This window comes from Grus americana, chromosome 9, assembly GCF_028858705.1.
Source record: "Grus americana isolate bGruAme1 chromosome 9, bGruAme1.mat, whole genome shotgun sequence".
NCBI classification, from domain to species: Eukaryota; Metazoa; Chordata; class Aves; order Gruiformes; family Gruidae; genus Grus; species Grus americana.
The window spans coordinates 6530680-6556828 of record NC_072860.1 but is presented as its reverse complement, the minus strand read 5'-3'; the positions used below and the strand labels follow the sequence as shown (position 1 = coordinate 6556828).

The window sequence follows — 26149 nt, the reverse complement described above, 5'->3', positions numbered from 1 at the left end:
TTCAAAGGTATCACATAATAGCTAGTACTTCTTTACAAAGGTCACTGTAAAATCATATCCTGTATTACTACATATTTCAGAAAGTGTTCCTTGTCTGCCAGCTGTTCAACTGAACTTTGTTAATGAAGGCAAAGTTTTCTAGGGTTATCACTCTGACCCTTAAACTGTATTATCTAGAAAACCATAAACCTTATAAAAAAAGATATGAAAAGGTTTATAAAACATTCTCATAGCAGATCCTGTTTCCAGCCTCACCTCATCATCTGAAGTTGGTTTTAAGCTCTTGCCACCATGCCTGCCGATTACAATGGGACGTGGGAAATGGAAACCAATGAAAACTTTGAAGGCTACATGGTTGCTTTAGGTAAATGAAAAAATATTAACTATATAGAGATAAAGAGAAAATGTTTCAATTATAAGTAAAATGCTTCTAAAAATTAATGAGAGTATTTCTGTAATGTGCGTTGTGGCATAAGGATTTCTGCAAATCACATTAAAAATCAAATAATTGTGATGTACTTATAATTACAGTTATCTAAGTATATAACTTTGACTTGTAGCCGAAGATATTTGTCTGTGTTTAGATAAATGAAAAAACAGATGCAGATGAGGAAAAAAAACCAAACCAGACTTTCAGATACAGAAGCTCTTTTTCATTCCCTGTATATACTTACTGTAGCAGTCAAGCCACAACTTGGTTGGCTCTCTTAAAGAGCAATAGGTTATTATATATCACTAAAGCAACAATACTGTTTAATACTTAATTAGTGCTTTGAATTAGTAGAAATTATCTGTATCAGTGCATGGTAAAGGTGATAAAAGCCTTTAAAAGCATTTAAAGATAAATGGACAGATATTTCTGACAATTTTTGTGGGAGTCATTCTTATAGAGCAAGGAGACTTAGGTCACAGGAGTTCTTAAACGTATGTTTACATGGTTAACTAAGCTTAATTTGAGTTGGCTATGACCTTCATTGATGACAGCAATATATGTGTACATGCAAAAAGAGATGTTCTGCTCTTTAGGCAACTTTAATTTACTACTTTGTTAGCCTCTTTATCATTAGAGGCCTGATAGCTACAGTTTGTGTATCCATTGTATAGGATATTAAGCATATTCTTGTGATGCTAGAATACCAAAACACTGTTAACTGAATGCAAGCAATATCCTTGTCGGTTCATATCAAGATCAAGTTTATGTTGTTTGTAGATTTATTTTTCCCCACACTGACAGACTCAATTTTTGTAATGACTGTGAGATATTTTTATGAGAGAAATGTCTTCTTTTGCTGCACCTATTATTTTCAATATAAATTGCCTTTCAAGCATTTTTGTTCTCATAAAGGCATAAACTTTTTGCTCCAGGTCATTACGATTATGCAAGTAGTATGCAGGAAATCCTTCCTCTACTTAGGTTAGCAGAGACGTAGATCTTTAATTTGCTGAAAAGCAAATGAGGAAGTACAGTGTACTTATTGATTTTGAACCATCTTATGAGGAAAGGGTGAGAGAACTGGGTCTGGTTAGTCTGGAGAAGACTAAGAGGGGATCTCATCAATACTTATAAATATCTAAAGGGTGGATGTCAAGAGGATGGGGCCAGACTCTTTTTCAGCGGTGCCCCATGACAGACAAGGGGCAACAGGCACAAGCTGGAACACAGGAAATTCCATCTCAATATGAGGAAAAACTTCTTCACTTTCAGGGTGACAGAGCACTGGAACAGGCTGCCCAGAGAGGTTGTGGAGTCTCCTTCTCTGGAGATATTCAAAACCCGCCTGGACGCGATCCTGTGCAACATGCTCTAAGTGATCCTGCTCAAGCAGGGGGGTTGGACTAGATGATCTCTGGAGGTCCCTTCCAACCCCTACCATTCTGTGATTCTGTGAAAAGAAGAAATAATAGAAGACATCAACATTTCTCAAGAATTTCTTCAGTACCCTCTGGACTGGCATTTAAAGAACAGTTATCACCTTTCCACCACTGCAGTAATATAGCTGCATTCTAAAAACCGCAAAAAATATGGGAGTTAGATTTATACATGCATGAGAAGTGTAATCTTTAGAATTGGGAATCTTCTCTCAACTCTAGTACATCACAGATGAAGGGCATAAAGGACTGGTTTCCTTACCGCACATGATGCCTATAAAACTTATACAGGAAAAGTAGTCATTAGAGTTGGCTAATTTAACCTAGACTGGAGGAGTATGTCTGGCTCTGAATCATAAATTAGCATGTGGCAAAAATCAAACCTCTATTTTATTTTCATGCTTATAATTGATAGCCCTCAGGGGTCCCAGTGGGTCTATGCACTTCTCATTCCCAGATGTCTCATTGTTTTCTATCTAGTGGTCATTGATTTCTATCTTCCGTTCAGCTTTTGCTCTTCTTATTTCTCTGTCTTTCTACAGTAGCTGACACCACTGTAACAGTGATGCTGATAAACAGGAGCTTTTTCAGGTCAAAGTACCTTATACGTTTCATCAGAAGTCAAGATCAGACTTGTGGATTCTTGTGCTTTTTTCAAAAGATGTTGAGTCAAGTTAATGGAAAGCTAACAACGAACTTGTTTGCTCAGATTCCAAAATATCTACTTGCAAAGATGTAGATTATAAAAGCAATCCAGTGGTTCAGAATCAATGAGTATGCTGTATAGCCATCTTCCACAAGCTAAGAAAATGTATTTCTTAGGAAAGAGTCTACAACGTGGAAGGTAATTAGGTAATTAAATCTAACAATCCTCAATGTCTACACTAGTGACTGACTGAGGGATAACTACCACAAAATCCTTAATTGAGATGAAAAATTTGATGCTTTAACTGATTTTCTACTAGTTTTACTCTCATCAAAGAATCCTAACCCTAATTTATTTATCTATTCAGATTGAAAAAGAAGAAATACACATAAACACATAAAAATAAACTCTCATCATTATTCAACAATTGAAAATAGTCATAATTTCCTCGAAGCTTCAACTCTTTTAAGAGAGAAAGGCAAGTTTCATTATTCACAGTTTCTAGCCCTTGCGTTTAGGGAGAAAAGCTCAATAACTTTAGGGAAGTCTGTAAATACATATATGCCTGTGAGGTACAAAAAAAATAGATTTTTGAGAAATAAGAATGGTTAAGCCAATATCATGAATTTCAGGAGAAAGATACACAATAACTGAAGTAATTTGAGTGCCAGAGTTTCACAGTTACGCATAAAGAATAATTACTACTTTATATGCAACTGAAATATGATTGCAGCATTAACTATGCCAACTGCAAGGGAGCCATGGGGCCTGTTGGTCTGGATGATATTTCAGTCAACTTCTAGTTGTCACAAATTGACTATTCCAGGCTGTCTTCATCTACCTCAGGTGTCTCTCACTGCCTGCCTCAGCTTCTGGTCTTACCTACGATTCTTGTGTCTAGCCCAGTTCTCTCTGTTTTGGCTCCGCTTCAGTTCAGTCTCAGCTCTTTGCTCCAAGACCTGACCTACTTTTGTGGGGTGTTACTCTAACCACCAGTCATGATGGTCATCCTGCTCTAGTTCTGCCTTGCTTTGTAGTGATAAATTTCATCATACTTGATAATGGTCTTTTGATAATTATCTTGATAAAGATCTCTTTAGGTTTATTCTTTGCTTATTTTTTAGAATGCAAATTAAACATATAAACATTAAAAATATGATGTGCATATTTCCTTTTCAAAAGGATTTGTAATTTTGGTGATATCTTTTCATCTGTTTGTAGTGACCATCTCATTATTGTTCCTTTCTTCCCTTCCAGGGTATTATTGGATGAGATTTTTGTATTGTTTATTTGAGTTGAGCAGTAACATTTCACTTGTGTTTGTCTTAAAATCCAGGAGAAATGTCAGGGAAAAGGATAGCAGCTGCTAATAATATGCATTTCTTTCAATTTTAATTTACCCACTGTAGAATTTAAACTGTTATTTTCAACCAAATTCAATAAGAATTTAGTGTCTAACTGTCATAATACAAGTATTAATTATATCAGCTCTAAACTAAACTTAAATTATTACCATCCTTATATTCTGATCTTTTCATAATAAGTAATCCATTTTCCAATTTTATGATTCCTTTTGTACCATAAATACTAGCATGAACTGGTCTGCAGCAGTTACTCATTGCATCTCAATGGCATCCTTAGAACCATTTCAGTTAATGAATAAATTATGACTTTTTTATTATTAAATCAAGTGGATGTTTGATCCCTTTCTGATCTTATATATCCCAGTGGAAATTGAGAGAAAAATGGATGGATTCAGCCTACAATGGGGTCTGGACTACAGGCATCCAATACTGTGAAGCCTGCTCTAAAAAGAGAGAGTAACAGCTCATGAGAATAAAAGAATTTGACCCACTCGGTAGCCTGAAACAAAGCAAGAGGAAGAATGTATTAGAATAAGGAACGCAAGATAGATGTATTTTTCCTGGGAAATACTTTGATTAATTACCTACCCTGGGCAGACTGTACTGGAGAGGTACTCACTGAACTTTCTGATGAAATTTTCAAACTACTTTCCCAATACGAATGCCAGCAACTGGTTGGGATGAGGGAGCTATTTGCACCGGTTGTCTGGATCTGGCCCTTCATAAGTACATTGTGATTTTTTGTGTATACATGCATATATATACTATAAGTTATGCTATTTAAAAAATACCAATGATTTAGCAAAAAAAAAGAAAAAGCAAAGATGCATATGGCTATAGGTGATTCTCAGAATGGAAAGAAATTACATGGAAAGGGTGAAAAGATATTCTTCTGCTCTGATTCTCACAATTTTACATGTGGTTGATATTTTAGGTATTAAATTGCTCAGGTTCAAAGCACACGGAGTTTTTGTTTTTTCAAAATTCATCCATCCTTATAATTAATACATACACATTTCTATACTTTAATTAAAGAATAGTTTTGCCCTTTAAGCCAGAAACTTTGATTTTATCATAAACATGTTACAAAGTATTTTAATCTACTATAATAGAACAATATATCATTTTTATTGCTTGTATTGTTCAAAATGCAGTTATGAAAACCATGCTTTAATAAAACCTCCCCTGATTTTTCTCCAGGAGCTACAGGACCAATATATTACTCAGAAATAGCATTTCTTTAGAAGTCTAGACTTTTTTCTTCCTCAGAGAGAACTAAATTTTATGTTAGCTAGCTATAAATCAGACCCAGAGATACCTTTAATCCACCACAGCAGATAAAATATACCCAAGAAGTCTTGAATATAAATACTGAACATTATTCCCCATTTTAAAAAGTCCCAATTTTTTTCAAGCCAATCCTCTTACTCAATTCGATTAGTACTTCACAAGTAGTATAATGAATCTACCAAAAGAAAAAGGGCTCCATTAGTATGTGGCATTGCTGAGCTGACAATGATTAACTCACATGCGAAACCACTAAAGGATGGCTAACAAACCAAAACCATTTTTCAATCTCTTGCAGAAGCATGTGAGATTATTTCATTTGCATATAGCACCATAATAAGATTCACTGCCAGCTGGTCAGAAATATTTATTGCAGATGGTAATGCAGCTGGCATTAGGTGGATTGTCTGGGGCAAACTGTCATCATGGTAATATATATTCTCCTTTTGGTAACTTTCAATGCATTCAGTTGCAAGCAGTTGTTTACATTATAATGTTAGTCTTCATCATGAACAAAATAAGGATGTTAAGAAGATCAGTACTGCATAAAATGTTGACAGAATATTAAACAGGAACTGTCAAATGCTGTAGTTTGATACTTTTCTGACTTTTGACTTTGACTTTGTCTCCCTTTGACATCTAAACTAAAATTTATTTCTATGTCTGCTGCCTAACAATAATGGATAAGTCAGGCTTTTATTTCATTGTTTCTTTTTTTACTCATTAGTATAATTTTCATTATTTTAAAATTAATTATTTAACCTCTTGTGTACTCCCACAGGCTATAGGGTCATCATAAAAGTAACATGCCCAAATCCCCTTGATTATACACTCATTCTAACATGCTTATTTTCTGAAAAGGAATATTATTCTGAGATCCTTCTTTTGGGGGTGGCCAACATTTGTAACGCTGCAGGACTCATACCGGTACCCTCATATGCCTAAGATTTACACTGCATGCTTAGAAAAGGGAATGGCTCCCAGGCATAAGATGATAATAGCACTCCTGGCATCCCACAGCTTCATGTGTGAGTGAGGCCAAAAAGGGAATGTCAGTCTTAATAGCTCCTGTTCTTTCACATTCTCAAAAAAACCTGGAGATTCAGGTGATTTAACATCCCGGTATCTATTTGCTACCGGTTGTATGTTGTAGCTCTACTCACAACATTCCCACAGATATCCTGTTAATAAATAAATTTATAATCAGTGGAAGATCCTCAAATTGAAAGTCTACTTGCAAACACAAGATTATTTTTATTTGAAATGATCTTTTTCTCTGCAAAATGTTGCAGGTAAAAGCATTATTTGTGGAAGTATGTTCCACATAATTTTTTTATTATTATTATGTGTAAATATAAGTGCTGTGGTTTTTTATTTTTGGTAACAAATATTGGAATTTTCATTGTTATGCTCTCTTTTCTGTTTTTTGGCAGATATTGATTTTGCAACTCGTAAGATTGCAAAACACTTGAAACAAACAAAGGAGATTATTCAAGATGGAGATAATTTTAAAACAAAAACAATCAGTACTTTCAGAAACTACGAACTGAATTACACTGTGGGAGTGGAGTTTGAAGAACACACCAAAGGACTGGATAACCGAGTGGTAAAGGTAAAACTTTGGTACCTGATATCTGTTTACACTACAGTCAGCACCAGGAGCAGTTCCAAAAATCAGCTGAATACATTAAAAAAAAAAAAAAAGACCAAACAGTATTTTACAGACATCAAAGGATTTTTATAAAACAGAAATAATTTGCATCTTGAGATAGTTTTTTTTCCTGCTACAATCCTTTATTGTAATTGCAAATCAGGATGGTTACTCAGATACATAAGGACAATCATTAATTACATGGTTTTCTAGCAGGGGATATTTTCCCAGCTTTTCTATGATACACCTTTATGTATTTAGAAAGTAGCAAAACTGTATTTTAACTTATGTATCTTCCTTAATGAAACTGTAAATTCATCCCACTCTGTTTTTAATCTGAGCCTGCTCAGCCTCAATTGGACAATTTAACAGTTGGACACTGTTAAAAATAAACCAGCACTCAGCTATTAACTTTAAGGGAGCTTTGGGAAGGGACAAGAAAAGCATGTGAGCCAAAGCTGCCACTGGTACAGGTGGCAGGCCTACTGGCGGTGGTAGACAGGCAAGGAGACCCAGCAATGCATACTTTAATATCTTTAGGATTATAGGGGTAAATTTCTCTAGGAAACTGTAGGCATATGTTCAGACATCTTTCAGTGAGATATGAGGACAAGTAACGTTTGGATCAAGGACCATATTGTGTGTTAGCCCATGCCCTACCTCCTACGACAGACAGAGTCAACTAATAAGTCTGTTCCCGTGAGGTATTCAAACAAGGCTGTATCAGGGAAGTCAGTGAGGAAAAGAGCACTAATGAAATTCACTTACTGAATTCAGCTTCATGTTTCTGTATCAATACTGCTTCTGTTTTACTCTCTTCTCACCCCTAAAATACTTAAGCAAGATTTTCAAAGGTAGAAAGGCCAGTAGATCTTCATTTTCCACTGACTGTCCCCTTCAGAGTCTTGCTAATCTTGCATTGCCTGCCTTTGTCATCATTCACTGAATCTACCCGTATCAACTCTTTTGCCAATTACCACAGTTTTATTCTTCCACTCAGCTCTCAGCTCTCTTGCTCTTCTCCAAACATATGCTGTCTTTCCCATCAGTACCTTCTCAACAAACAAGGTTTCAGAACTTGTTGCCAAACTCTGAGAAGCTGAGATCAAAGCTCACTGTCAACAAGACCTGTCTTGTTTTGGCAATTGCCACAGGAAATTGGCAGCGTAAAGGACATGTTTATGTTTGAACTCATATGATCCTTCACTGGAGTGGCACAAATTTAACAGAAGACATTGTTTACTCACTATGGATCACTTTTCATTCTCAAACTAACTTTGTGCAGTGTAATTCCCATGACTTATTCCAAATTATTTCTCATTCATAGCACTGCAAGCTATCAAATAATAAGACCCATGTTTTTCCAGTATCCTGAATATCCTTATCTATAAATTTTCTTCCTATGACTTTCTCCACTGAGCACTGGGTGGGACATATTCCTGTGACAGAGTTTATGCTTAAAACATTGATCCCATATCTCTTCGGATCAGTTGAAGGCACTACTTACTAAGGAACTAAGGACTCATTGGTTGCATCACTCCTTATAATGCTCCTCTAGTGTTCTTCACCACTACCAAAGCCATTACCTTTCTGTGCAAAATCATTTCACTTGCAGACTCTCCTCTTCATTATCAATTATTAGGAAGGAAGGAAGGAAGGAAGGAAGGAAGGAAGGAAGGAAGGAAGGAAAGAAACACAGCTTGTACAATTATAACCCTACCTGGTTTAATCATTTTTGCCTAATATTCTTTTCTGAACCAATTATATTATTTGTTTCTAACAAGAGGAGAAAGAAAAAGGAAGCATGTCATGCCATTATTCTCTGGACTGCTATCAAAGAATTTTCTGGTCATTTTATTAACAAAACAATGCCTCAAACACATTGAAGTTAGATGAAGGTAATAAAACTGCTAGGCAACATTTAAACGTAAGGAGGGCATGGATAATTTAAAGAGCATGTAGCTTAAAAATTCCGTAAATAAGAAAGAAGTTAACTGAAATGGAATAAGTTTTGTCTCGTTATTAATAGAAAGCTCCCTCGTAAGAGAAATAAATCATCCAGTGCTGAACTAGAAAATGAATTAAGCTCCCAATACTCTTGGAGCTTTTTAATAACTGAACTTCCACTGACTGTAACTGGTCTCTGATGAGGATTTGCCTATGATACATGGTTAAATGTCTCCCTAAAGTACACTGGTTCAAATCTAGAACAATTCAAACAAAGTTGCCTTAAATTTACTCTAGTGTATCTGAGTAGAGAATTTAGCCTGTAAAGAGAACTTCTTCTTACATAGTCATCCTGCTCCTGAACAAGAATCAGCATACACAATACCCTGTTTATTAGTGACAGATTCTGAATCACACTGAATCATGAAATGGTTGAGGATGGAAGGGACCTCTTGAGATGACCTAGTCCAACTCCTCTGCTCAAGCAGGGTCAGCTAGAGCACATTATCCAGCTTATGATCATGTCTTTAATGGTCTTTTGTGAAAGTGCATGAAAGATACTATAAAATAAATAAATTTATTGCATGAGAACATATTAACATACACTTCCTCTTGTTATTTTGTGCAGAGCTGGAAAAGGAGTTAGCATGGCACTAGTTTGTATAAGCCCCCACGTCTTCACTCATGTAACATTATAAACTTTTTATTAATGGCTTTACACAGCAAGAAAATAAAAAATAAAAATAATATTTGCATACATTGTACAAGTATCTGTTAATTCACTCAGGAATTCACTAGTTAGCATGAACACTTTGTGTATGTGAAGAAATACATGAAAATTACAACAAAGCACTGTAAAAGCTTCACATCAAAATGCTGGTTTTATCTTGAATGCATTTGGGTTTTGGTTGAGTGGTTGATTTGGGTTTTTTTAGAATGAAGATGAGGAATGGTAGGAAGCAACTGTAATTGTGTCTTCTCATTGTTAGATTGCGTTTATTTTCAAGTATTCATAAACTTCTCATTAACATATCTGAGTTAATGATCTAATTCATGCAGACACTAGTGACCTGGGATGGAGACAAACTGGTATGTGTTCAGAAAGGTGAAAAGAAAAACAGGGGCTGGAAGCACTGGATTGAAGGAGACCTACTGCATCTGGTAAGGGCTGCTATGCAGATCCAAAGCTCATAACTGAGACTGCTACAAAGTACGGTTCTTCCATTTCAAAGGTTGTGTTACTTGTTCTAGTTAGAATGGTCTTTATTCAGACAGCTCTGATCTCTGAACTCTAAGGAAATCCCTCTTCTGCTGCAACTCAGGAATGCTCAATTTCTTTCCACCTGCTCCCAATTAAGTTATAACCCTGCAGTGTTTTTTTGCTCCAGTCCACTGCCCTCCAGCTATTAACCCTTCTCATTACATTGCACCTCTAACATCATCACATTCTCATATAATCAGTGGTATACAAAAAAAAAACTGTATGGGAAAGATTGCAAGAAAAATATTAATTTTTGTTCTGAAAGAAGCACTATGAAATTTTAGCATACTATGCTGTAATACAGATCAGAAACCTCTGGATACTCAAGAGGATCCTGCAAACAACCTACACTGCAATTATATTGTGCTAGTACAATAAAAAAGATAAAACATTCTTACATCTGAGTTAGTAAACTGGAGCCCAAAGATAAATGAAGTGAGTCCAAGAGAGGCCAGAAGAGCCCGTGCAGGAAATAAACAGTCAGTGAAGTCCAGAAAGATTTCAAAATCATAGATACATAATGATAAAGATTCCGGATCTTGGGAGATCAATCAAGAAATGGGTATGATAATGTTGGATGGTGCAACAGGTGGGTGCAGAAAGATTATGGAGGAGAACTCATTGTTTCTACCTCATGATTTGCATCTAGATATCTACTCCTTCACAAGTTTACCCTACAGATAGTTGGTATGGCCAAACACATTGCCTCAATGCAGTGGCTCAGTTGTAATTTCTGGTAGAATCTGCTGTGTATGCAAAATACAACTTGTACCACAATATACTTACTAATTGTTTTAATACTGTAGGAACTGACGTGTGAAGACCAGGTGTGCCATCAGATATTTAAGAAGAAAAACTAAAATTGACCAGAAAGTCACCCAGATTTCATCACACTATTATGCTGTTATGTTTTGTCTAAAAAGAAGAATCAAGCCAGATCTACAATTCTTTGACACTGTTATGTGAATGTATTTTGTGCATGCTTATGGAAACAAACACGTTTTATAGAAATAACATCAGTTACAAACATCAGTAAAAGGTAAAAAACCAGTCTGGAGCTAAATAAAAGTATTTGTCTTTCAAATAATTCTTTCCTACATCTTTGTAATCATTTCCAGAGGAATGTCCTTTAGCAAAAAGGCTGAAAATTAACAGTCACAATTATCTCAACCACAGTATATCTCTCCACAGTGCTGTAATATCATAATATATTTGGATGACTGAGTAAAATTGGACATTCATTGGACTGTTTCTATTTAATTTAGTCCTGGATCACTAAGTCCACTGTTTCAGGCAACAGAATGGCTCAGTGAACACAATACATGGCCTTTCATATCTAGGTGATTCATTTGAATTTGGCCCAGGTCTATAGCTGCCAGTAGTTATCACCTGATAAATGTCTCAGGGCCAATGTGAAATGCTGTAGCTCCTTAATATGGTCCTAACATGGATCACTGACAATGCTGCTCATCTCCAGTTAGAACTGACATCCTACTAATAATCCTAGTGGAGAAGTCCACTGTTTGAAGCAAACTCTACATTCAAGAGTTGCTCCATGATGTCAAAACTAAGGCATACTTATGACTATAAGAGGAAAACTGCAGACTAAACACAGACTGGGTGTACCCTATGCATAAATAGTATCCAGCGTGCTGCAATCTTCACCTTGTACTTATTTTCAGAGACTTCAAAAAGAAAAGCAATTTCCATGCAACCCTTCTCGGTTTTATTTAGGCTTTTTCAAAAGAATTCATGTTCTTTGCTAAAGGCAAATTTAAGTTAACCATGGATGGTGAGCACTACTTCAGTAGACGAAACCTGAAATTATTCAACAAAATGTGTGCACGTGTTCCACAGAACTGAAGAAGGGCTTGTATGCCCAAAAGCTTATCTGTTTTTTCCCAACTATATGAATTATTCTAATAAAATGTACTGTCTTTCCTACAACCTTGCTTGCAGATACATAAACTTTCACATAAACTTTATCACCATTTCAATTCCCTCTTGTCCATAGACCCCCATCTTCTGTTTAGTATGGGAGGAGCGGAAATTCACTGAACCGATCAGTGGTAGGGAACTAGAGAAAAAATGTGGAAAAAAATTTTGCAGAAATGGAGGAACATATGCTTTCTCCCCATCCCCACCTGCTGCTTAGCCTACTCACTGTCAATAGCTCAGGATAGCAAAGGGGTGAGACAGTCTCCCAGCTGAAAACAAGGTTACATCTGCAAAACTCCAAATCTTATTAATATGTCACTAATACTTACATGGCCATGGGCATGTAAGTGCTTATGTCGGGATATTTTTATGAATTTGGCTTTGCTTCTCCTGGTAAAAGTTGACCTGGTATCAAATTTCCTGCGTACTTCCACAGAGCAATGCTCTAATGTTTGTTCGCATAGAAGAAACTGTACTTGGAGTTGGTAAACTCCTTATTTTTCCATATTCAGCCCTGACCTGGACTGTCCAGTAGAAATATATTTAATTCATATTTCTAAGTCCCTGCTAGTTACTAGGCTAAGAAGTACCACAGTTCATTAAGCATTCAAAATGCTATCAGAATAAAGCAATCACTAGGAAACAAAATGTGCCTGTTTTAATCAGTGACATTTTTCATAGTTGGTAATAGGAATAAGCCTGCACAAGGCAGGATATCATAACTTCACACAAATTTATAAAACAAAGGAAAAGCTTTCATATGTCACAGAGAACTATCATTAATTCACAAATTATGAGTTTGAAGATGGAAAGCAAGCATTCTTCAACTGATTTCTTATTATGCTTACTAGTTTTAGCTAATGGATATGTTTGGGAAGTAAATGAAATAGACAGTTGTGCACTTGACTAGACTTTGATTCGGGGAAAACTGGATCAGACCCTATTTTTTTTCCAATTTTGGAAATGAAAATACCAGACTTTCTAACAGGGAGTGAGAAAATGTGCAAGGTTTTTTACACTCCAAACCAACATTTTCTTCCTGCACATACTGATATGTAAGAACTTGCAGGATCCTTTACCACTGTATGCAGAGAACTGGAGACAGAGGAGATATTCATTATGTTGCATTACTATTACTCCCAAAGGTATACTTGTTTGTATCATATTTGTGATGTTAGGTTGGTCTCTAAGCTGTGCAAAGTCCCTTATCTCCTTGTCAGCAGATTAAATACTTGCACTGGAGGAACGGACCTCACTGGTAAATCAGAGAATGTTCATTGACATTTTTTCAGCCCTCTGGCATGCAGTGCTGTCTCAGCTGTTTTGAAGGATTACCATTTGAATTGATTCTTTTCCTCATAGAGAATATTACTCAAATACAGGAAGGGAATTTACCAGCAATCTTCAGATCCAGAAAACAGAAAACCCTGTAGTATAACAAAAGCACTTCCTAGTGAGTACAGTACTGGGCAAAGAGTCATTACCATTACCTGTCACTGGATTTTTCAAATGACAATGACAAAGATGTGTGTAAGAAATGTTTATGATGGGATTTCTAAAAATCCTCTGAAAAAGGCAATTTCCAAAAAGCCAATTTTTCTCCCTAAAAGTCAACTAGCATTTTCTTATCAACTGTTAAAAGAAGAAAGCAACATTGCAGGCAAACACTGTAGAATAAAGTTGTAAATGCTCCTACCAACAATGTTCTGTGGCTAGTTCCTAAGATGCTATCTTTCTGTTAAGCTCTGAAGGGTCACCTAGGTACTATGTACCATTTTCCATTAATATCCTATGCGCTCTGCTGATTTACTGCTTGTGAAAGATGTCTGCTCCGATGCCATCTGGCAAAAAGTCCAAGTTTTCTAAATCAGCATTTACTTTAAGATCTGATGAAGACAAATAAAATTTCACCAAAAAATTTGTTTAATGGCATTTCTTTGTATTCTTTTTAAGCAAAGGTGCATATATTGCATAAGTGGGAAGAGATTAATACAAAAAAATTATTCCAAATGTTTTTTCCTACTAGAACTCATTCTTTTCACATTCTAATTCATGATTGATTTGAAGGGCAGAGGTTGCAGATATTTTAATTTCAGCTTGCTGATTACACTTGTTATGCAGATGGTGAAGATTAGAAGAAATCATTTTGTGAAAATAAGATTTAAAATAAAATTAACCAGACAAGCTTTTCAATAGCTGCAAAAATTTTGTCAGTTATTCTCTAAATATCACACGTGTTTTAATTATATCTCACACTGTGGTGCTTCAGTCATAATTAAATAGAAATGGGAATGAAATAGATGACAGCACATATTCCAGAGTTCTTACAGGTGGAGGAATCCATGGAAAGATTAGGAGCTTTGCCACATATGACAGTAAACAGAGACTGCTCTTGGCATAAGAACACAAACATGAAAGGCTGTTGCTAAAGGAATGAGGGCACACTATCTGCCATACCCAAAGACAGGAAATGAAAGACAGGACAAGAAGTAACAGACTTAAGTTGCAGCATGGAAACATCAGGTGGACATAAGGCAACACCTCTGCACTCCAAAAGATAACGAAGGACTGGAAGAGGCTGGCAGATGAGCTTGTGAAATCTCTTTCATAGCATCCACTTTCTTCCATCAACACATCAAGCTGAGTCTTTCGTTGTACCTGTAGTAATAGTTGACAAAAAGACTGCCAGGAAGATCTCAAAGATATTATATTCTAACTATTTTTATGAAAAAAAAATGGCCAGTTAGAGTACCTGCCGTAAGAGAAAGCCTACAGCACAAATTCAAGAGTTTACCAAGAGTCAGAAACAAGCCTTAAGAACCATTGGAAATTCTCTTTGCCTGTTTTCATGTTGCCATACTTTGGATTCCTGCTGGTTTTAGTTTAGGTAACAGTCTGTCATAGAAAGGCTTTCTGAAAATCTGGTAAACCCTTCACAAAGGCTTTTTCTGTAAACTTAGTTATGACTTCAGAATAAAACCATGGCATGAAAGTTAAATAGCATATCTCCCTGTGAAAGCTACACAGTACGTTCCTTTGAACTGCTTTTAATACATAGTGCCCTTTGCTGCCTTTTGTCATTGCACTCAAAGTCAAGCATTTTCCTAGAGTTTCTTAATGGTTTTTTTTCTGTCACCTCTATTTAATTAACTTTTGGATTTATACATATGCACCTTTACACACACATGTATTTACATTGGGGGGGAGAGGGGTTCATTAGCCTCATTTGTTAAGAAAATGAGACATAGGTATCCATAATATTTGCCCACACCCCACAGCTTTTGAACCAGTTGCCCAGTGTAGATCGGCCAACCAAATCTGACAAAGGATAAAGACTCTCTAAGATACAACAGTTCTACAATTTTTTATTAAAATTAATGGCCAGATAGAATGCCTTCAGTAAAAGACAGACTACAGAGTGGACTCATGTTTATCAAGTCCCAGAAACATCACTTTGGATAAAAACATGATAAATGCCTGTAACCATGGAAAAACTTCAGCTGGAGTTTATGTCTTGATGCCAATGAATTCAACCACAAGACAAAATCCATAGGAAACCAAGCTTCAGTAGTTTTGCTGCTCACAGTAGTACGTGTTTTATTGGCTACCTTATAATATTTCATATTTTTGCTACTTAATTCTCTGATTTGTCTTTTTCTGGCTATCTATAGCATCTGATCACTTGTTGTTTCAAAATTTGCTCATCTCTTCCTACACGTGTGTAGCAAAAGAGAACTTTAATAACTGAAGAATAAGTATATGTTTTTCCTGGAGGTACCCTAAAGCCAAAGATTGCTTAAATTTTTTGGCGGCCAGACTAAAACAATGTTCTTTCAACATGCCATCCAATGCAGTAGTCCTAAAACCCAACTGAATACTTCACTATGTCTTTTCAAAGCATTGATTCATTGATTGAAAAACACCATACTCCATGGTCATACATTCTAGCTTGATCAGAGAAAGACTATTGAGCCTTTGTCACAAAAGCAAGTAAATTCTTAGTAAAATTCAGTTGGCATAACAAGTAAGCTAACAGCATATTCTCAAAAATTTATAATTTTATCTTTTCTTTACACCTTTTTAATTAAGTGTCGACTTCTGAAATAATTATAAGGGTCTCTAACTGTAGATTGGAGATGGTTTTGCAAGTAGTTCTACTTAAGTCAGAGCACTTCTGTGGAGTCATTTATTCCATTCAGCCAGATCAGACCCTGAGTCAGGTCATACACATCTACTGAATAGAGAGTATAGACTCTGAAACTGCAGAATTTAATACGTTCAAAGTATCAGTGTCAGAAAAATGTGTATTACTATTCAGTTATTGATATCTCCTTCAAAGATTCAATAACAAAACAATGTAATAAACTTTCTGAATGTTTAAGAAGAAGGTTTTTAGGTAAAACATTTTTCTTTTCACTCAGATGTTCAAAACATGCAACTAAAAATAAAAGCATGTGACATATGGCAAATTTTTTTGTTATCTCAAAAAATATTTGAGAATTTAATTTCTTTATATAGATACATATCACATTGTATTTTTTTAAATAAATCACCAACAACTTAATCTTAATTTGACTCTCATTTTCTAAACAATTTTTGAGAATCCAATATCAGCAAAATAGACAGGAATAACACCTGGAAGATGAGCTTTACTGGTTAGAGGATTAAGGCAGAGTTAAATCACTCCCTTTGTGAAATAACAGCCTTGGTTCTCTAAAAACACAGATTGGTGTTTGCTACTAATGGGTGCCTTGAGTAGCATTACAGCAAATTGCTTTCCTTGATGGCATAAACTGAATACACAGAAAATGTGAACACTTAGTTAAAATGTTAGCACATCAAAAGTCACTACAGGAAAATAACTGTTTTCCAGAGAAGGGTTTTGTATGATCATAATTGAACTATTTCTGTTTTAGTGACCTTGTGCCATTTAAAACAGGAAGCAGAACCAGATTTTCTACTGCCATGCTGATTGTATAGTCATTGTGCAGCAGTGCAAAATAATGTTGATGTGACTAAATCACAATGGCGGGAATAAATTAACTATTGGCCATCGGGCTGCAGGATGCAGTGTGGTCCCCAATGGAAGTCTACACAGCTCCAGCCCTTGCCCCAATTTCAACTTCCAAATACAACATCTGCTTACAGCAATAGGGCTATCAGACTGTTTTGGTTATGCCTTTTTCTACCTGACTCACCTTGCTTAGCTTGTATTGTACCTGCACTATGAGATTCTGCAGGGCCAATGCAGTACTACAAGAGGGTAATATTTCTCAGAAGACAATGTCATACCAACTGTCTGAACTCTTTCCATGGAACAAGTTAACTCAAAGGAATTGCAGAATATATTTTAATACAGTAGTTTAAACCTCTGTAATGTTCCATTGACTCAGCATGAAGTGCAAGGTAATGAAGATCCTGGCCCATGAGGTCAGACTTGAGTTTACAGGTTTTCATAAGCTGTTTTTTCACAAGCATAAATCTTGGATATACTGTTGATACAATTTATGTTTGTCTTTTGTTTCAAAGAAGAAAGTCAATCCTTCCCACAGTCATAAATAAAGAGAAAAAAATCTGTTTGGCTTACTGTAGATCTCAATATAAACAAACTATAAGCAAGGCTGTGCATGAAAACACTATAATAACTTCTCAGATATGTGTTTTTATTTATAAAGTATATGAAAGAACTCTGTAGCTGTCCTAATGAAAGTAATTTAAATCAAATGAGACCTAGAACATACTAGGAATCTTCAAATGAAAAAGATTAGAAAAAGGCCCAAATAATTCACCTCTCAATGCATATTTGTTTCCTAATGGAAGTAGACACAGATTAAAATTCTTTCATAGAATAAATGTGAATCACTCTGTTGGGTATAACAACAGTACAACAACTTATCTAAAAATCTGGGCCCGCAAAATATTTAAAATGTATGTAGTCCATTGCCTAGATTACCAAAAACAGTAACAATCAAGACTTCTAAATATATACAATCTGGATATAATCCTGCAGTCACATACGTATACATATTCACACAGAACAGTCAGTTTCACCTTAAGCAGTTTGTAGTCCAAATCACCTTCTCAAACATTAGATCAAAGCTAGAGCATTTGGGCTGCATGTTTTAGTTGTTTTCTGGATTTCAGTTGGACGAAAGAACAAAATATGGAAGCATTTCAATCAATTGGTCTCAGGCTATTAAAAGATTACTAGTTATCCTTCTTTCCTGACCACTCCATTAGGTTTTAGTAATGAAAACCATTACTACTCCTATCCTTTCCTGTCCGCTGCATAAGCAGTAATCTATCTCAACTGACTGAAGAGCATAAAGGTAGCCTGGTGCTTTTATCACCATTTTCCCCCCTGCATTATAATGATTATGTATTAAAAAAGATGCCAGAGAACATCTTTAGGTAGGAAAGGATTCAGTCTGAGAACTTCTATACCTAGTTAAATGCCAGGTCTTATTATCTGGCAGTATTAATTAGAGAGGGGAAAAAAAAAAAAATCTTGCTTTATGTAGCTCTCTTTAATGTGTAAGACTGTAACGTCACTCTATGGCAAAATGACCTGCAAAGTACAGCATGCTTGTCCTATCTAATGCACAATAAAGGTAAGCTTTCTTAAATACTTAATACTAATATGCTCCATGGCCCTTTAAGAAGTTACTTGAAGCCACAGAAGAATTTGCAGCATCTTACTGAAGAGAAATGTTTTAATTTAGTAATTATTTTTAGAAGAGAATTTATATAATGATATTTTTAATAAAATGAGTAATACAATAAGTGTATATATTTTTTTCTCTATACTATCATTTTCAGCATAGAAAAAGTTCCTCAAAAGTGTGGTCTATGCTTCAAATGCTTTTTGCCAGAAACCTCCTTTTGTCACTAAAAGTAAAAATACAAATCTGATGTAAGCTAGTAAAGTCCAGTTTCTGTCTTGTCCAAATCAAATCTACTATCCCAAACAACAGAATTCTCTCAGCCAACATACAGTTACCAAAAATACTGCTGACAAAATAACACTGGCTCCCAGTGTTATTTTACATAAGCTCCCAGCTTCTATTTACATAGTCACTCCTCTGAGTTCCATCTCTGAGAAGCCCCTTAAACAACTCCATCAGTAATTTCTATTACATTTAACATAAAAATATGCATCATTTGTCATGAAATAGTTCACATAAAATCAGATAGTATTTTTGTTAAAGTCTATATTTAAATAATTTTAAAGTTTCAAATGTTGGATAGCATTTCTTCCAGTTACAAATCCATCTAATAAGGCCGGATTTTGTCTGCAAAACAGCCAAGTATGCACAGGGACATAACAATGTCCTATCATACAAGATCTGTTATGGTAAGTTTTTTGTAAAGGATGGCCCAGTGCTGCCCTTTGATACACAAAAAAATTATCACAAAGGAAATGGTTCTTGTTGGTCAACGTGATGCTGGGAACTGCTCACATGCAACTGTCTACCTGCAAATGTCTACACTGAAGTATTATTTAACCAAAAATGAGGAAATTCCCGATCTTTCATCGAAAAGGAGGCTGTTGTGATTTTCCTGAGATTAATGGCAAGAAACTGCCAGGTAGAAACACACACACAGTTTACTGTGGAGTAGCTGACCCATGTTAATTTGTTATTCTATGGTAACCTGCTTGTGTATTACAGACTACAGACCTGAAGTTTATTAGTGCAGAGACTAATGAATGAGGAATAGGAACTACAACACTTGCCTTGATCTATGGTTAAAGAGAATATTTCCGTCTCTCTCTAGCTTGGTCCACACAGGAATTATTTATGGATATAAACATGTCAGTACCAGGATCAGTGATAACTTTTACGAATGTATGAGTACATATCATAAAATGGATATAGTTATGCCAGTATTGAAATGCTTTACAGAAATATAGTATATTCCCCTCCACCTTCCTAGTAAAGAAAAAGGTGCACCAAGTGAAACACATTTATACAAGCTTTTATCTGCACATGTTAATTGTCTGTTAATAGGTGGTGTAAAGGACACTATCCTGACCTGCTTCTATTTTTAAGTTATAGTTGTGAAGCAGACAGACATGAAAAACATGAAACAAAAATTTCAAAAAATGTATGAAGAAAAACTATTTTTAAAAGGGGTTTTGTCAAAGACAAATAAAAAATCAGTATAACAGAGGAAGAAAATCTGACCAAAAAAACCCCAACACACCCCCTCCCCCAAAGCAGACTGGAGTTAAAAGCAGCAAATTGAAATAATTTTTGTTTACGTCAATAGAAGGCCTTCAAAATTATCATTTAAGCATATGCGAAAAGATTTCTTTCCCAGCCGGATTTACTAAAGAAACAATTACAGGATTTCAGGTCTAGACATCAGTCAGGGGAAAGAAAAAAAAAGATGAACAGAATCAAGGCGTCATCTAGTGGCTAATCTTTCAAACACACATCTAAGGGGACAAACTCTGCATTTATTATCTGAGTTTCCTGTCCTTTTCACGGACTCAGAACAACTAATATCATTATTGTAATTTTATATCTCCATAGTAAGTTGAATGACATTCTTATAAAGATTATTTATTTATTTATTTATTAAGACAGTGTGTGTAGTCTAAACCACATCACAACTTTACAAGTACTTTTACTTTGAGATGATTAAATTCCAACTCCATACTAGCTACATATTATTAAATTTCATCAGTTTTAATTTGGATAGCCATATAAAAATAGTAGATATACATTTATGATATAGGATAATTCAATGTGCCTCTTCATAAAGGACATAAACCCATGTGTGGGTGATAGCTTTATCACCTACAATAATAGGTGGGGGGGAAGTTGAATATGTGTTACAGAATGGTAGCATTTTCAAGAGCAGCAGCATAAGAGGAGTTGAACCAGAAACCCAGGATTAAAAGCCTAAACTTTTTTAGCTTGAACTAAGAATCTACATTGATCCTCACTCATCAACAAACTATCTGCTTCATCTTTGAGGGTGAATTTGTCCAGAGGATCTGAATGCTGCAAATCCTATGTCAGGTTCCATTTCTGTAATATATTGACAAAGGACTGAAAAAGAGACATTCAATGCTAAAAGCATTAATTGGTACAGTTAGAGTTTAAAAATTCAAACATTGGACAGGGATGGTTGTGATAACTCACAGTCTTCAGACGAGATGAAGAGGGTACATAGCACACACTTTTACTATTGAATTACATATATGACTGTCTCTGAAAAAATTAGCAATTCAGGTTCTAACAGAAATGGGAAAACGAAACAGAGCTTGTATAGGACTTGTATATATAAATATATTGTTACATTTGCATCTGGCAATACATTATTTATGTGTGATTATTATAAAGGAGCAAGGATAAAATCTAATACAGTTTTCAGCACTGCCTGCTCTACTACATAAATAACTTGTCACTATGTCATTGTGAAGAAAGTTTCAAATACAAAGACATACAGATATGCCATATAATTCTGATTGCTAATTGTTTGAACTACAATGCAGACTGAGAAAGCATGTAACAATCACAAAGAGTGGTCTTAACCTTTCCTAAAATAACCCTACATATTACAACTACTGAAAAAAAAAATAAAAATAGAAATAATTTTTCAAAAATCCCCAAACCTGTTGACAGAGCCACTTTCCATTTGACAGGCATATCTTGACAGAATGGTTCTGGATTACAATCACATTTTGGGTTTCTAAAAGCTTCTTCAGACACTCTGCATCAATTAGGGTGAAAACAAAACTTAGCAGTAGGGTTTTATGTGCCTAGTACACCACAAGCCTGACCTGCATTTGAGCCCATGGTGAAACAACTGCTATCAAACTATAAAACAAAAGACTGCTCATCCCAGAGCATTAGGTCAATTGGGATGAGTGCCTAAGCAATAGGATCTTGGTAACAAGAATTACAGCTACTCTTTAACCTCAGTTTCCTTCCCTTTGTTGAGAAAATACACAACTGAAAGATTTTCTACCATCTTATATCATTGCAGTCCCATAAAATTAATTTTAACATCATTACTCTTCCTTTGAAACAGATACTAATGTAGAATATTTAGACATTAGTGCTGTTCATTTTAACTAAATAAATGTGCTTTGACAGTTTGACTGTATTGTTATGGACATTCTATACGCAGATGTTACACCAGGGACTGAAACCTTATCTCTGCATCTGGAAAACACAAAACTACCTGATCAAGAAAAAACAAACAACATTGTTCATTCACAAGCTATAGTCAATTATCAAAGTCTGGCCACTAAACTTTCATATTGACTGTGTCCATAGTGCTGTTCTTAAGCTTCCTTTTATTACCACTTTATATCTGGATTAAAAATAACTCTATGTCAATCTTGTTTAGCATTAATAGAAAGCAAACACCATATTTTCGGCTTTCTAGAGTGCTGGCCACAGATCATTCTGATGATTGGTAATACTATCCTATAAACATTCTTTGCAAGCTTATGGAAAACCCTGTGCTGAATCATTTCCCAAGCACAGCCCAACTCTGTGGTAATAACAAGGTAATAATATATAATGGCAATTAGAAATGAAAATAAATGAATATTTTTGTCCTGAAATCATGAATATGGCTATAGAAATTTTTAAGTAGCTATTGGACCGATACTCCTCAGTAAAGAAGAAATAATTTTGTAGGTTTTCTAGTTCATGTTATCTCAAGACTACATTCATGGCAAACTAAACTGCTTGCTGAATCAGATCTTAGAACCTGTTTGAGAGATAGGTTTGAAGAAGAGCAGAGAAAATGGAATAAGTTTATCTGAAGCCTCAAAACTCAATAAAAGGACAATAATACCAACATTCAGCTATAGTGGAAAGCATTGTAAATCTGATAAAAAAAGAAATTACATGTTCTAAACTTGGAATACCTGGGAGGATATATAGTGTTGCTTTCCAAACCACTTCTGTGGTTTCAAGGCCTGCCCTTTTGCCACCGATCTTAATGGAAGTGGAATCATGCCAAAATTGTGACTATGGCCTCCAGAAAATAAAACGCAAAGAAGCAAGTGTTAGTAAATCAGAAGCACAAGCAGGTCAATCAAGATCATTCCTGCTAAGTGATTACAAGAATGACATAAAGATAGCACTTATCTAATGAATCAAATGTACTCAGAGAAGCTGTAGCACAAGAGGGTAAGAACTAGAGTCTTTATATTATGTACAACACTTTGTTCACGCTCACTGATAACCTTTTTTGTCAGAGTTCCCTGTTTATGGACATCTCTCTCCTCATTATTAGCATGCAGATAACTTACTGTGCTACCACAGTTAATACTTCATATTATATTTTCTGCTTAAATTAAGTCCATATGAGATGCTGCTAAAAATATTGATGATTATCCTGTTGATGATTGCAAGGAAGCTGGTATTTTGTGCTCCCTTATTAGCTTTTAAAAAATGACTAAACCTTCCTACTGAAACTTGAAAATGCAAGCTGACATAGGTCCCTTGTTGAGAGGAAGACATCCAATACAAAAAATTCTAAACCCACACAGCTGAAGTTTGGCAGAATTGTAAGTTTAAAAGGTAAGTCTGTAATGAAAGTGTCAGGTGATATTATTTTAGGCGACTTCAAATATAAAACTTCCAATCCCTTCTTTGCATACTGCAGTATCTATTTTCTCTGTATGCACCACATATATGTTTGTATTTGAAGCAACAACTGTTTTTTGAAACAGTTTATGCACCATCAGGCTGTTACTGGCAGGTTGCAGGTTTTGGAGAGGACAGGATTATTTTTTCTAATATGAACTTGATGGTTTTGACAATTCTGCTAAAAGTTCTGATTTCTTTACTGGCATTTTAATTCCTCATTATCCTGGTGAGTTTAATACTCTGATCTCTATATGTGAGTCAGGATTGAATCCAAAGCTAGTATGTTTCCAAGAGTGAGAAGAGGCAAAGGCTGGTCATTTTGGACTGAAAGAGACAAACTGCATTCCACAACACTGCTATATCCCTGATCTGCAACAAAGTGAAATACTACAGTTTCAAGGGAGCTTTTAATTCAGATTTACAGTGGGGTTTGTCTCACAGCTCTGCCACCTACATGTTAATAACACCTGTTCTTTAAACCCACTGTGTTCCATCAATCTTTAGCATCTTCCAAGTTAAGCCTGCAATGAGTTTTACTTCAGTTCACTGCACTGCAAGTATTAACTCCTGGCAATGAACAGCACTTCACATTAATTTCGTATATGAAATAAACACTTTACAATACTATACAGTTGACCTAGATAAAAAAAAAAAGGAATAATACAGTAACTCAGGTTACAAGATAACTTAGGGATTCAGTGAGCCATCCATAATACTACCTCAAGATAATAAAGTTAGTCAAGCTCAGAAATGCTGACAAACTGAGACCCAAAGTGAAATGCAGTGATCCTGGGAGGTGCCACATATCCCCATAAAGAAAATAAGCAATGGCTGAAGTCTAGAGAAACAAAGAATTTACATAAGAGTGGTGGTGGCCTGGTTAGAACAATCAAGGTCAAGAAATACTGGACCCTCAGGACTGAGCTGCCTACTGCAACCAGCAGCAGCACACACTATATTTATTACACCAGGTTTGGATCTAGCTAAGAACATGTTAGATTTTTGCCTGAATATGAATTTCCAAGTATATGGAATGAGCCACATGGATATGGCTCTTATTTCCACACCTCTACCATTTACCTGAGAGAAAACGAAAGTGTTTTATTGTTAGCCTTCCTCTTCTCTGTTAAAATTCATTTGGTTCACTGAGGAGAAACTATAGGTGCTTGTGATTGGTATCCCAAACTACTTCAACCTTTTTCTTTGGAAGAATCATATTGTACTATTTTTTATCTTATAATGTTCTGTCTTGCTTTTGGAAAACTTTTTATTGTCATACGTATTCAAAACCTGCTGATAATTTCATAGCCAAAAGGATCTAAGTTGAAATCTCAGAAAAGTAAGGTCAAATGGATTGGCTATGCTGAGAAGCAAAAACCTTGTAAAAAAGAAATCACCAGTAGGCTGAAACAAGACCATAGTCGCTTCCACCTTACAAATGTTGTATCACTTGTTGCAATCCCATTACAGCTGCTGTATTTCTAACTAAATCACCAACAATAAAAATGTGCAGAATGCCTCTATTACAGAACTCAAGTCCGTTTTTTAGTTTTATAAAATTTAATGTGTCAGAAATCAATTTCTTCAACTACCAGCACTTAGCTGGCCACTTGTTTAGAATACTCTTTTTTTTGGTAATAAAAAAGGTCCTTTTTAATGCTTTGTGCTGAGAACTGTCAAGAGATTCGAAAGTGGCTGGAAATGTGTCCTGCGACACTGTATTACCAGTTCCATTATTATACAATTCATTACAGATGCGTATCCACACTTCACAGAAATGCTGTTTGTGTTTCTAACAAGAAGACAGTTGTACAACGGTACTAGACACCACATTGTAAATATTCTGTACAGCTTTACTCTGGTTTCTTAAGGAAGCAAGGCCTATGATTGCACTCTACTGATCTGTAGCCACCTCATCATTTGCCCTACATCATTCTCTCCTCCTGCCTTTCCCTGTCTATGGCCTTAAAGATATCAAGTAGCCACAAAAGTAACAGGAGACAAACAAACTCAAGTTTGTGTCCTTCCTCCAAGGTAAAGACAATGATAGATTTTTTTCAGGCGCAGGAGGAAACAGTCAAATGCCCAGCATGCACCTATGTTTCTCCAGGTAAGCTGCAGCAAGTGCTACTGCACAGGCAAGCAGGCAGGGGTATGAAAGGGGCAATGAGGAACTTCAGGGCAATGTCCACAAGAAGCAGAGTTTCATCTGTTCTACTACTCTGGAAAAAAATGTTTTGTTGGGGGTTTTTACCTGAAAAATATCTTTCAGTAAATAGGTATAAGAATAGCTGTTGGGTCATATAGAAGAACCTGAAGTAGAAATTTTGTTCTTATTTAATGTCTGTATTGAAAGTCTTCTTAGAGACTCCCCATGGTTCCAGCTACCTTGTATATAACCCCTGGTGAAAGAGCGGCTAGTACAGGATATATAGGAAAGAATATGAAAGGAGAACAAATACATAATAATATTTCCTCTGTATACTCATTTAATTTCCAGTAATTTGTGGATCACGGTCTTCTTGGCTCAGAACTGGTACCCTCGCATCTAACAGCTGTGAGGGA

General features: G+C 35.6%; 1 protein-coding gene across 1 annotated transcript; it reads left to right on the top strand.

Annotated features, from left to right (window-relative positions):
• Positions 1–291: 291 nt before the first annotated feature.
• Positions 292–11058, top strand: RBP2 (retinol binding protein 2). The gene is made up of 4 exons (XM_054835817.1): positions 292–364; positions 6600–6778; positions 9824–9925; positions 10832–11058. The coding sequence occupies exons 1-4, from the start codon at positions 292–294 to the stop codon at positions 10883–10885; spliced, it is 408 nt and encodes a 135-aa protein (XP_054691792.1). The 3' UTR covers positions 10886–11058.
• The last annotated feature ends 15091 nt before the right edge of the window (positions 11059–26149 follow it).

Excerpts from the sequence above, each read along its gene's own strand:
- RBP2 (XM_054835817.1), top strand. The coding sequence starts at position 292 with ATGCCTGCCGATTACAATGGGACGTGGGAAATGGAAACCAATGAAAAC. Across the intron at positions 365-6,599 it reads AGGCTACATGGTTGCTTTAG|ATATTGATTTTGCAACTCGT; the intron begins GTAAATGAAAAA and ends GTTTTTTGGCAG. Across the intron at positions 6,779-9,823 it reads TGGATAACCGAGTGGTAAAG|ACACTAGTGACCTGGGATGG; the intron begins GTAAAACTTTGG and ends TAATTCATGCAG.